The sequence below is a fragment of the Anguilla anguilla genome, chromosome 10 (assembly GCF_013347855.1).
Source record: "Anguilla anguilla isolate fAngAng1 chromosome 10, fAngAng1.pri, whole genome shotgun sequence".
Taxonomy (NCBI): domain Eukaryota; kingdom Metazoa; phylum Chordata; class Actinopteri; order Anguilliformes; family Anguillidae; genus Anguilla; species Anguilla anguilla.
In genome coordinates, this window is record NC_049210.1 from 41758109 (window position 1) to 41770658 (window position 12550).

General features: G+C 43.9%; 1 protein-coding gene across 2 annotated transcripts; it reads right to left on the bottom strand.

Annotated features, from left to right (window-relative positions):
- Positions 1-1050: 1050 nt before the first annotated feature.
- Positions 1051-12345, bottom strand: c7a (complement component 7a). 2 transcript variants are annotated; one of them, XM_035435492.1, is made up of 19 exons: positions 12203-12345; positions 11924-12023; positions 11145-11206; positions 10709-10784; positions 10132-10273; positions 9646-9781; positions 9180-9318; positions 8867-9001; positions 8098-8341; positions 7634-7747; positions 6707-6873; positions 5745-5973; positions 5325-5496; positions 4840-4927; positions 4109-4241; positions 3343-3531; positions 2992-3085; positions 2046-2230; positions 1051-1671 (listed from the first exon to the last, which is right to left on the bottom strand). In XM_035435492.1, the coding sequence occupies exons 2-19, from the start codon at positions 11927-11929 to the stop codon at positions 1493-1495; spliced, it is 2490 nt and encodes an 829-aa protein (XP_035291383.1). In that variant the 5' UTR covers positions 11930-12023; positions 12203-12345; the 3' UTR covers positions 1051-1492. The 2 variants fall into 2 exon arrangements, with proteins under 2 accessions (XP_035291383.1, XP_035291384.1); XM_035435493.1 differs by lacking the exon at positions 12203-12345 and having other exon boundaries at positions 11924-12153.
- Between the last annotated feature and the right edge of the window lie 205 nt (positions 12346-12550).

The window sequence follows — 12550 nt, forward strand, 5'->3', positions numbered from 1 at the left end:
CCAATGAACACCGTCCCCCAATATAGTCACCGCACACGCTCACCCAATCAAATCCGCCGTTGCCCAAATCTGTCAATCATGTTGTTCTTGGCTGCCGGCCCAATCTTCCAGGCTGTGGCATATATTCTGGGGGACGTCACTGACAACAATGGAAGGCTGAAGAAAGAAGGTGAATAAGGCAGCTGCTCTCCCTTAAGAAATGGAACATCCTTCCAAACAGGAAAATGTCTGCAATTTTTTACAATATAGTAGTGCGTTTAAGAAATATATCAATACATGAATTTGGTAAAAATGTGTTTATTTACCCATATTGTATATTGTGAAGTGGTGTAAAGGTAAACCTAAAGGTCACAGGTTGGATTCCCAGGTAGGACACTGCCGTTGTACCCTTGAGCAAGGTACTTAACCTGCATTGCTTCCGTATATACCCAGCTGAGATGCAATGCTTCATAAAAGTTAAAAGTTGTGTAAGTTGCTCTGGATAGGAGCGTCTGCTAAATGCCTGTAATGTAATGTAAATGTAATGAAGTGCTGTAATATCTTGATAATATAGCCCATTACATTATTTCATTTTCTGCATATTCAATTTTTGTCATGGCTCTATGAGCCCCGATATTAGCAGGGCTCATTTTGAGACTGTTTATTTCTGAAAGTAATAATATTTGATTTTTTCCCCCCCCCCCATGTGTGAGGAACATCTCATTTCTGTGTCTCGAGTCTCTATTGTCTTTCTCCAAAATGATCGCCCAGACTGTCAGTTAACACCAGAACACAGTCCGCATTAAAACTTTGAAAGATAATATATGTTTTTCCGTGACTGAGTGCGTATCTTTAAAATGACAACAGCAACAAAAACTGTCGGGGCCAGATGCTTACATAATTAGTCAGGCTGTGGGTGGGTAATCATACAAGTGTCAAGAAACTGTCAAATGTGGGACTGTGATTAAATTATAAATGAATCAGGGAAGAGCGCTAACAACACAAAAAAATAAACAGCAACTTCAATTGAAGCAATGTCAATTTTACAAAAGCAATGCAATCCAGGCAAGGCTTGATAAAATTGTATTTATTTGATAATATTTATGGAAGCAATTGCAAGTCCAAGAAGTCTTTACCTCAGCAACAACAAAGTTTACTGGAAAATAGCACACGGTATTTGTGAGTGTGTGTGTGTGTGGGGGGGGGGGGGGGGGGGGGTTGCAAACATAAACAAGCAGTTATAAGGAAATGTAAAAAACAATACAGGAGGTCCTACATACAATTTATTTTGGTTTGTACTGAAATTAAAAACAAATGCTTTTTAAAATCAAAATCAAACCTTTGATGCACAAATATGACATGTATCTGTTACGGTACTAGTTCCAATGACCTTCGGTAGATACTTATTGTACGTCACTTTGGATAAAAGCATCTACCAAATAAATGTAGCGTAATGGTACAACCCTGAACAAGACCTCCATTTTAAAGTCAGGCACGATAGTTGTTTTCCCCCTTACACTTGACAGGGTGTCACGCCAACAACAGACACTTTCTCCCCCTTGCATCTCCTGAGTCCCGTCTCGCATTCCGACATCGTCACGGCAACGGCGCCCTCTCCGGATTGGACGCACAGGAGGGCCCCGGGTTCCGTGCATTCCGTGGGCTCCTTGCAGCGGCACCTGCCCGTCTCACCTGGAAACCAAAGAGGCGGTCTCTCAATGCCGCGGCTGACCCTGGTCCCGGGGGGGTCATGGTGCCTGCAGGGCTGTTCAGTTCTAAGATCTACGGCAGCAGTGCATGCAACGCTGCTCAAAGTGTACACCTGGAGGTCCTCAGTGCCTGTAGGGCTCAAACAACCCTGGACCTGGAGGCCAGCAGTATCAGCATTCATCATTGAATATCATCATTCAAAATCTGCATTCATCTAAATTTCATATTGCTTCAGTATACACTAATGTACGCGTGGCTGCTGTTACACTGATGTACACGTGACTGGTGTTACACTAATATACACATGATGTCTGTTGTCTTGGCGCCTGGGGGGGGGGGGTCACTCGAATACCTACCGGCACACGTCTCCCCCGGCTGGCACGAGGAGCAAGACGCAGTTTCACGGCTCGGCCACTGGCAGGCGCTGTTCTCGGCCAGGACGTAGCGCTGACCCAGGCAGATGAGGGCTTGCATCTTACAGAAGCTCAGCCTGAGCGTCCGGCCTTTCTCCGCATCAGTGGCACATACGTCCAGAGACAAGCTGACAAACACAGCCAATAAAAGCTTAAATTATTATTATTATTATTATTATTATTATTATTATTATTATTATTATGTTGCATACGTCCAGAGACAAGCTGACAAACATAACCAATAAAAGCTTTCATTATTATTATTATTATTATTATTATTATTATTATTATTATTATTATTATGTTGCATACATCCAGAGACAAGCTGACACACACAGCCAATAATATCTTATTATTAATTATTATTATTATTATTATTATTATTATTATTAATATTATTATTATTATGTTGCATACATCCAGAGACACGCTGACAAACATAACCAATAAAATATTATGATTATTATTATATTATTATTATTATTATTAATAATAATAATAATAATAATTCTCTAGGGCAAACAGGGTGTGGGGCTGGCCTCATGAATATCAAATATTTGTCATGTGCGGTATTGCGCCACCATCTAAACAAGTCTACCAATTGTGGCAAGCCTTGGACTTCCCAACTAAAAGTTAGTTGAAAAACAATGAAACAAGACTAAAAAAAAATAAAAAAGAATCATAACAAAATAATAGGGTTCCAGCTACTGTGGTGCTTGAACCCTTAATTATTATCATTAATAATGTACATCTGTAGGCTATCTATGGTCATATTTTACCAGCATCAGTATCTACCTGCATTCATAAGGTAGTTTACAGACACAGCGGCCCTTCTCTGCCTTCATCTGTAGGCTATCTATGGTCATATTTTACCAGCATCAGTATCTACCTGCATTCATAAGGTAGTTTGCAGACGCAGCGGCCCTTCTCTGCCTTCATCCACGGCTCACATTCCACAGCTCTGTCTGGGACTTTTGTCGGCACTGGAACAAAATCACACGAATTATGATGAAATGATCTGATTTTAAATGTAATAGGGAATTTTCTATGGAGCAATAAAATGCCAAAACTGAATTCACTATACTTTTTCGAAATTCCTCGTACAACTCTGCACTAAATGCAGTTAATCTAATGCCCAAAAAGCACCAAAACACTGATTAAGTGATTGGATTAAACAATCAACTGATTGGTTGGTTGGTTGATTGATTGATTGATTGATTGATTGTATATGGCAACTTACACATGCTGCATTTGATGCTCTTTGGCTGGGGCGACCAGTTCAGACTGGAGTCACACTGGATCTCAGATGCCCCCTCTTGCACTCTTCCTGGTGGGCAGGACAATGTGATGGTCTCTCCAATCTGATAGGTCAGCTTCCAGGGGGAGCCCGTGACATCATCAAGGAGGAGTGGGGCCATACATACTGTGCCTGGACACATCATAGTGTGACACATTTAATTACAAAATACTTTGTTTCTTTTTCCTAGAAAATATGACATAAAATATGTATAGATTTTTTTTTTTTGCGTAAAAAAAAAAAAAAAAACTTTTCCGCTTCAAAGTTAATCTAGTATAATAACTATTTAAAGCACAAGCAAAATGGTTGTACTCATACAGAAAATGCTGACAGTTTCGCTGTCAAAGTAACTTTTCAAATCATCTGAACAGCAGTGGCATTTTTTCCTCCCACACGCCCACACCATCGAGTGACAAACGGTCACTTGTGCGTCAGAAATGATGGACAAGTCATTTCCCAACCCGCCCTCAGGTACCCCCAGCTAGATCCAGATCTAGGGCTCATTAAGTTGTGTCACATGTGCATGTGGGGGGGGGGGGGGTTTGGGATCCACTGCAACTGATGGATATAACACTGGACCAGCTCTCATAACAGAATACGGGCATTATTACTTGACCATTTCCTCTATGTTTCTTTTTAAAAATGTGTCTACACTGACTACCCCTCTCCCTCTCGGACGTCAGATGGAAAAAAAAGAGAAAGCACTCACTCCTGCACTCCATGGTGTGTCTCCTCCAGGTCAGGTCGTCCAGGCACTCCACTGTGGGGTCCCCGGTGATGTGGAACCCCCCCACGCAGGAGTACACCACCCGGGTGCCCACCGGGTACGTGTCTTTGGGGTCCTGCGTTTGAGACGGGCACGTGCAAGGACAACTCAAACAGCCAAACTCATTCATTTGCCACAGGCGCGGATTTCAGCTCGACCGCAATTGTTAGCGGTTAATGTTAGCAGCTTGACCTATTGCTAACATTAGGTTGACCTTACATTGACTTTCCACGCCTGTTTAACTGGGAAGACAGGGCTTGGTATCAATTTAACTTTGTGAGAGTATGCGGACGGCCCACATGTGGCTGTCTACTTTCATGCCCTTCAAGGAGAAATAATATCATTATAAATGAAAATATAGACAAAAATATGGTTGTATTATTGAGCAAATGAGAGCACAGATACTGATTAATTCTTTAACTGTTCCACTGTTTACCCTTTATGTTAGCGTTGCAAGAATTAATCAGTAGTTCATATAATCGTTTTGGAGCAATTAAGAAATCATTAAATACTAGATTAGTCAATTGAGGCAGTTCCATTTTTAAAAATCACAAACAAATATGTGTGATTTACAGCCATGGACATGAAATGCTGAACCCTGAATAAGTCTTGAGGATTTATTGACTGCTTGTTCATTTAAAAAGGCCCTAAGGAGGTAATTGAGCGACACTTACCACGATGATTCCGTTCACTAGGGGAGGCGGAGTCTTGCAGGACTTGGGGGGTGAAAGGGAGGAATCGAAGCAGTGTGGCTCCATAGTGCTGGAAATGCATGAAAATCACCAGCAGCTTCAGATTAACACGTCCCAGCATGCACCCTGACATTTTTATAACAAAAAAAGTAAAAAAATATGAAGAAAAAACATTATTTCATGACATGTGCTTAGTGCTGTTTTCTTTCTTCTATTGTTTTGCTTCCATAAACGCTATATATCGGGAGAATACATTGACAATTTGGAAAGCAATGTATACTAAATGTATTTTTAAGGGTTGCGTGCACACTGTGTGCAGTCCAATATGCTTGCATATTCTGTGCACGGTCAGATGGGTATGGGTTGTGCTTGCTCAGTCAGATGGGTATGGGTTGTGCTTGCTCTGTCAGATGGGTATGGGTTGTGCTTGCTCAGTCAGATGGGGTTGGCACTTTGGTCATTCTCACCGCAGGTGTTCCAGGTCCTCATCCTCGCAGGCTTTGCGTTCCTCAGACTCCCCATTGCAGTGCCGCCCCCCTCCGCTGGGGTACGGGTTGCTGCAGGTTCGCGTCCTTGACCTTTGACCTTGGTGACAGGAAGACCATGCTGACCAGCAGGTCCACTTTCCATGGATGACCCCTGGAAGAGGAAGAACCAGGTTTACAGGAGCAAAAGTTACCTTCACTGGTTGTAGATGGCTTCTGCACAGGCACCTGTACACAGCCATGTACCAGGTATCAGGTATCAGGTATCAAATGCTTGAAACTCCAATGCCCCCAGCAAAGGCACTTCCTGTTTAACCAGGACACTGCAGTGTGCTTGTCTAAGGCACTTCCTGTATGAACAGGTTTCTGAGGTGTACCTGGCCACAGCACTTCCTGTCTCACCTGGCTGCTCATCCAGGGCAGTCCCGCTCTCGCAGGCGGGCCCGGAGGTGCCCAGCTTGCAGACGCAGGTGCAGGTGGTCCCGCTCAGCACGGGCAGGCCGTTGTTTCGGCAGGGCCGGCAGCGACAGGGGTGCTCCTCCGTCTGGTACTCCTCTGTCGCCCTCTTCAGGTGGAGCCTCTTCAGTGCGGCGCACGGCACTTCCTTCACCAGCTCGTGCAGGGGTCTCAGCTGTGGGAGGAAGATAAAATACGCGAATCACGGTTTGAGCAATCCAAAGCGATGAGCTTTTCTGACATATGATTATATACCTGAATATCAACCCGAAACAATTAAAGTTCAGTTCCACCCATGAGTTAAAGCCCTAACGATTGTATAATGATTTTAGACTGTCTCAAACCATCTTAAGTATGACTCTTCTGTCCAATCAGGTGACTCCTATATGTCCATGTAATTAAGTATCATTAATATACACATTATAATTTACAAAAGGATGAATTGCAAGGTACAATGTATTTAGCAATTTACCTTGCATTCCATCCCTTTGTATAGCACATTGAAATGTGCTATACAAATAAAAATTTTTTGATTGATTGATTGATTGATAATGACTGCACAGCTCAGCTGGTGAATGACAAAGGGTGGACAATGCAGCGTTGAGACTAGCGAAACAAATTTGGCCCTTCGGGGGTCTTTCGGTTGTGTAATTATTTCTGAGGCTTCCCATGTTACTCGTCAACTGTTTTGTGCAGTCTGCTAATTAATTACGTTTAGCTGATTGTTTTTATAATGCCGTTTGTGCGCAGCGCTAGCCTCTGGCCAGAGCGTTCTTTAAAATAAGTCTGAGTCTCAGTGAAACTGACCTGCTAAAATGGTTAATAAATCTAAAGGTTAGTAAATTAAGAAAGGGAACGGAAGCGCGAGACCCGAGAATGTCTTGGGGGGGGGGGCTTGGACGCCTTACCTTGGGCTGGATGACAGTGGGGAAGGACTTCACTGACCCCGCCCACTTTGTGTACATGTCCTTGTTGCCGGCGGGGTTGTCCAGGTCCACGTATGACAGCCCGGCGATGTAGGCGGGGTCTCCGCCGACGATGTCCGTGCCCACAGGAATCTTTCTGCTGTTGGACCCTGGTCGGTGAGGAAGAGGGCGAGGGAGAGAGAGAAAGAGAGAGAGAGAGAGAGAGAGAAGGAGGGAGGGAGGGAGAGAGAGGGGGGGAGGGGGAGAGAGAGACAGAAAGGAGAGAGAGAGTGAGAGAGAGAGAGGGGAGAGAGACAGAAAGGAGAGACAGAAAGGAGAGAGAGACAGAGTGAGAGAGAGACAAAAGGAGAGACAGAAAGGAGAGAGATACAGAGAGAGAGAGAGTGAGAGAACAGCATTCTTGTTGGAACGCACGCGGCTTAAATTCACACTCTGCGCACTGGCTGCAGATGAAACCTGCATGTGAAGCCTGTGTTTAGAATCTCCTTGCTTTATCACATTTCCTCCTGCTGCAAATTTCTCATAGGCTGAAGTGCCTTCCATTGTTCAGACCGCCAAGCCATCTCCATTCGTCCGCCATTACTAACACTGGAGAAGAAATCCATTTCGTTTCATCTTATCACCAGAACCACCTGCTACACCATAGCAACATTTTTTAAAAAATCAGAAATCTTATCAGCTGAAAGTTCTTTTGAGTTTTTCATCTCGCAGTTTGGGATGAGAGGCCGGGTCATGAAGCGAAATGCAAACGTACGAAAAAGAAAAAGCTGAGGAACGTCAGCACTAGCACTTTCAATTTCAACCATCTGTTCATCTGTTTTGTTTCATGAATCATTGTCACATTGCTGTTTATTACATTGTCATGTGACGACTTTAATATCGCGTATTTTAAGGTTTATCATGACATACCACTGGCCCGCTGGACACTGTTGACGAACGATCTGCACTCGGTCTTCGACCACGAGATGAACAGAAAGCTGTACCTTCTTGTCACACACCTGTGGTAATCTTCATAACTGGAGCCTTTGTGTGAGAAGACAGAAAATGCAGCAATTGAGCAGTACAGTAGACACTGCATTTTCCAAGACGAGTTTACTTAAGCTTAGGTTTTCATGCATGTGCTCTGTACAGTGGTATACACAGATTTGGTTTAACGTTATGAAAAATTACATTTTGAACAGCGCCAGACCTGGATCCAGTTACTGCAAATTTATGTCACATTCAGGTGTATATTTATCCGTATAAATGTATCATATGTGAATATTTGTACTGTGTTAATATTAAAGACACAAGAAGGAAATGTAAATATATTAATAATCAGCCTGAGGTATATTCTGACATGGAGCGCAGAGTTGGGGAGTGCAGTGACTCACTTGATTGGCTGTCCTCCTTCACATCAATTCCCAGCATGGCTTGGTACTTCCCCCCGAGGGTTCCCTCGGACAGGAAGTGGGTCCCGTACCTCTCGATGAGGCTCCGGTAGGCCGGATAGTCGTACACCGCTGGGAGGGCGGACAGAGCCTTCCAGAACTCCTCAGACAGCGGGAGGTACGCTGGCGGCGCGTTCTGGAACTGTGCCACCTCCACGTCATTCTTCACTATCAGCAACCTGTGGGTCTGGGGCAATCAGTCCACCAATTAATCAAGCAATCAAACCGGAAACCCACCAATCACCCGGCCCGGGCAATCAAGCCATCAAGCACCAGCCCAGTCAAACAACAAAACAATCAAGCAGTCAATCAACCGACCAATCAGGCAATCCACAAATCAACCAACAAATCAAACAATCGATCTACCAATCAACCAATCACTCAAGCAATCAATCCACCCAGCAACGACCGGATCAAACAATAAAACAATCAGGCAGTCAATCAACCAACCAATCAAATAAATCCGCCGATCAACCAATCAAAGAGTCAAACAAGCAATAATTCTGTTGGTCAACCACAGTCAATAAGTTATATATGGCAATGAATATATTACGTTTCAATACATCAATCACTATCTCAATCAATCAGTCAATAAATCAACAATCTAATAATCACTTAAATCAACCAATTTATCTAATCAATAAAACATTTATTTAACCAGCCCATCAATCAGAAATCACAGAGCAGATGAACATTTTAAGTGAGTGAATACCTTTTTTTTGGTCGCTTCTTGGTGAAAGGTCTTATAATGGTGTCCCTCATTCGAATTTGCTCTTTGCTCTACATGCTTCACGTACGACCAGGAGCTGTCGTAGAACTCGTCGCTGAAATCATTTTCGATCTTCACCTGGGTAAGAGCACAGTCACCGAGAGTTGACCGAACAGCTAACAGAAATCCACTCAGTGTAACCTATGGACACGAACACTGATAAATGTTCAGTAAAATTCTAGAAAATGTTCAGAACTAGCTAACTGGGAGCCCGGCCTCAACCCTGACACAGGTGTGTCTGTCGCAGGTACCTCACCTGGAAGTTGTAGCCGACAAGGCTCTGCGGTAGCCTGTAGAAGTATCTGTTGTCACCGCTGAACACCTTTCGGCACTGTCCCCCAAAGCTCTTGGTGTTGATGACTCCGCCTCGTAGTTTCCCCGTCACCGCGTCGAATCTGATGAGGCGTTGCACAAGGCGGAGACACGGAGCGGACAGATCAAAAACACCTCAGGTTACAGGCTGCAGGTACTGAGCTGATATTAAATATGCTGCTTATCCATAAAGGACGCTGTGTGCCTGTGTGTATGTGTGTGTGTGTGTGTGTGTGTGTGCATGTGTGTGTGTGTGTGCCTGTGCGTGTGTGTGTGTATGTGTGTGCGTGCGTATGTGTGCCTGTGTCTGTGTGCGTGTGTGTGTGTGTGTGTGTGTGCGTGCATGTGTGTGCCTGTGTATGTGTGTGCATGTGCGCGTATGTGTGTGTGTGTGTGTGTGTGTGGCTCACCCTTTGCCGGTGAGCTCTACATTGGGTGGTACTCGCTGGATGTCACACAGGGACCCTTCACAGCCCTGCTCATCAAGCGCGTCTTCCTCACAGTCCTGATCTCCATTACAGACCAACGCCATGCTGATACACTTCCCTGCAACACACACACACACACACACAGATATACACAGCCACAGATACACATACACACACACACATACACACACACACACACACACACAGATATACACAGCCACAGATACACATACACACACACACACACACACACACACACAGATATACACAGCCACAGATACACATACACACACACACACACACACACACACACAGATATACACAGCCATAGATACACATACACACACATACACACACACACACACACACACACACATGCACACGCTCACACACATACACACAAACACATAAGCACACACACACACACACAAACACACACACACACACGCACACACACAGCTGCAGTACCTGAGGAACACTGGAACCTGTCTCCACACCCTTCATCCAGAGGACAGCCTCTTTTTGGGGTACACCCTTGCGTCTGCGTGGACTCCCCTGAACAGGGAGCGCCCCCAAACTGAGCGTATGTGACAATGGGTCGAGTCCGCCTCTGAAACAACAGCCCCCCCATTAGGGGTATCAGTGTGTGACCCCAGATTCTGTTCTCATGTTATACATTTCCTGGGCCGACATCTTCGCTAATTCATTGGTCCATCAGCCTGACCAATTGAATTGTGGCAATCATGGTTGTCAGTGTCTTTATATGTGTAGGTGTGTGTCTGTGTGCATATTAACACCTCATCTGTGTGTTTTATTAACACACCTCTGCTGAGGCATTTTTAATTAACACACCTGGATATGACAATAGCTCACCTGTTTTTGGATGTGAGCATTAGCTCACCTGTGTTTCTAAATGTGAGTCTAGTCCATCGTGCCTTTGGATGTGAGCATAGCTCGCTTGTGTTTTTGGATGAGAGTATAGCCCACCTGTGTTTTTGGTTCTGCGGGTACCTCACCTGTGTTTTTGGTTCTGCGGGTACCTCACCTGTGTTTTTGTGCACCCATCACATTCGGACCAGTCCCCATAGGCGCCCCACTGGCACTGCACCGGCTCAGCACAGCTGTCAGAAGGAAGAGAGAGAGAGACAGACCGGTTCTGGTATTTACCGTTTTAGTTACTGCAGTGTTTTCTTTTCTTTTAATAGCTCATTAAAACATCTGTTCGTGGAGTAAACATCAGCGTAATCAAGGGAAGGTTTGCACAGGAAGTCGATACCACGCGATTACATAACATCAGATTTCCAGGGAAATCACCAGGACAATCTCAGCGCTGAGGTAAGACCAGGCTACACGGAACAGTCTGGCGGTGTGCCGCGTGTTGCCGTGGATACTGTCTCCGGTGCTGAAAGAAAGCTACAGCATCCAGTGGGTAAGCAACAGCCTGTCCTGTCTTAGGGGCGGGGCTTGGGGGGGATACTCACCAAACTTCTAGCAGTAGAGACGGGAGTAGCAGCAGATATGCCAGGGTGACTTTGCCCCAACCCTGAGAATGTAGATCCACAGGAGACATTTTATTATTATTATTATTATTATTATTATTATTATTATTATTATTGTTGTTGTTGTTGTTGTTGTTGTTGTTGTTGTTATTATTATTATTATTATTATTATTATTAATAATAATAATAATAATAATAACAACAACAACAACATAGCAGGACTTCTTTTAGTACATGAAAATACATGAGAAACAAACTTAGAAACCTTTTAGGTTTTGTTTCCCATGATGCTACTTTTTAGAACGATTATATTCTCAGGCGGAACGCATAAAATTCAATCCTTAGTTTGTGGATTCCAACAAACTATCCCAAGTAATTTCACATAGCGGTAAATGATCAAGAACACTCAAAATTGCACCTTACAGTACTCTCACATTTGATGTTTTGTTGCATGAGAAAAAATGATCACAGCCTGTTTTCACAAATAGACATATTTTTTAAAATCCCTTTATAAGCTGTGATCAATTAACCGAAACTGTTTAAATGGCGTGCCACCAAAATATTCAGAAAAATATAAAACTTACACAAATAAGTCTTTCTCTCTTGAAAAACATAGAATACAATAGAATTAGGAGTTCTACTTTGGTAAACAAAGAATTGCACTGGTTGAGTTGTCATGTGGCCAAATGTTTTTCCTCTTTGTTTTAAACATACAAAAGAAAGGATATGGAAACTAATCAAAAGGAAACCATGTAGCTTACCTTCATTCTGTGAGGCTGTAGAAACTGACAGCGATTCTACGTGAATGCTGCTCCAGGTTTTGTAGACTCCACACTCCAGAGTCTTCAGAAATGGCTATTGCTGTGCAAACATTTGGCAAAGAACAAAAAAAAATTATGTAATTGTACCCCATGAGACAGAAATGCTAATTTATCGCTTCACAGAGGGGGTGTTCTCTTCTGTTAAAACCTCCCCACACCCATCATGGTCTAATTATTCATGACCCCGCTACACACACACACACACACACACACACGCACCAATCTGTTTGATTCCCTAAGTATTCAGAACTGCAGGAAGGAAGGAAGATCACAAACTTCACTTTCAGGGTTTTCAAAAAAATGCTTTTGTTTCCAAAGAAGTAAAAAGAAAATGACAGTTAGACGAGTAGGAGACTCTTACGACATTACACTGGATAGGAAGCAGCTGGTCTTCTTCATACTGGGGGGGGGGGGGGGGGGGTGGGGCCGGGGGAGGGGGTTTAGAGTCAAACTAGCTTTTTGCCATTCCTCCCTGTACACATACTCACATCATTGCCTGTTGACAAATCTCTTTTTTGGGGAGGGGGGGGGGGCGGGTTGGGGGGTGGGATTTACAGGAACTGCACA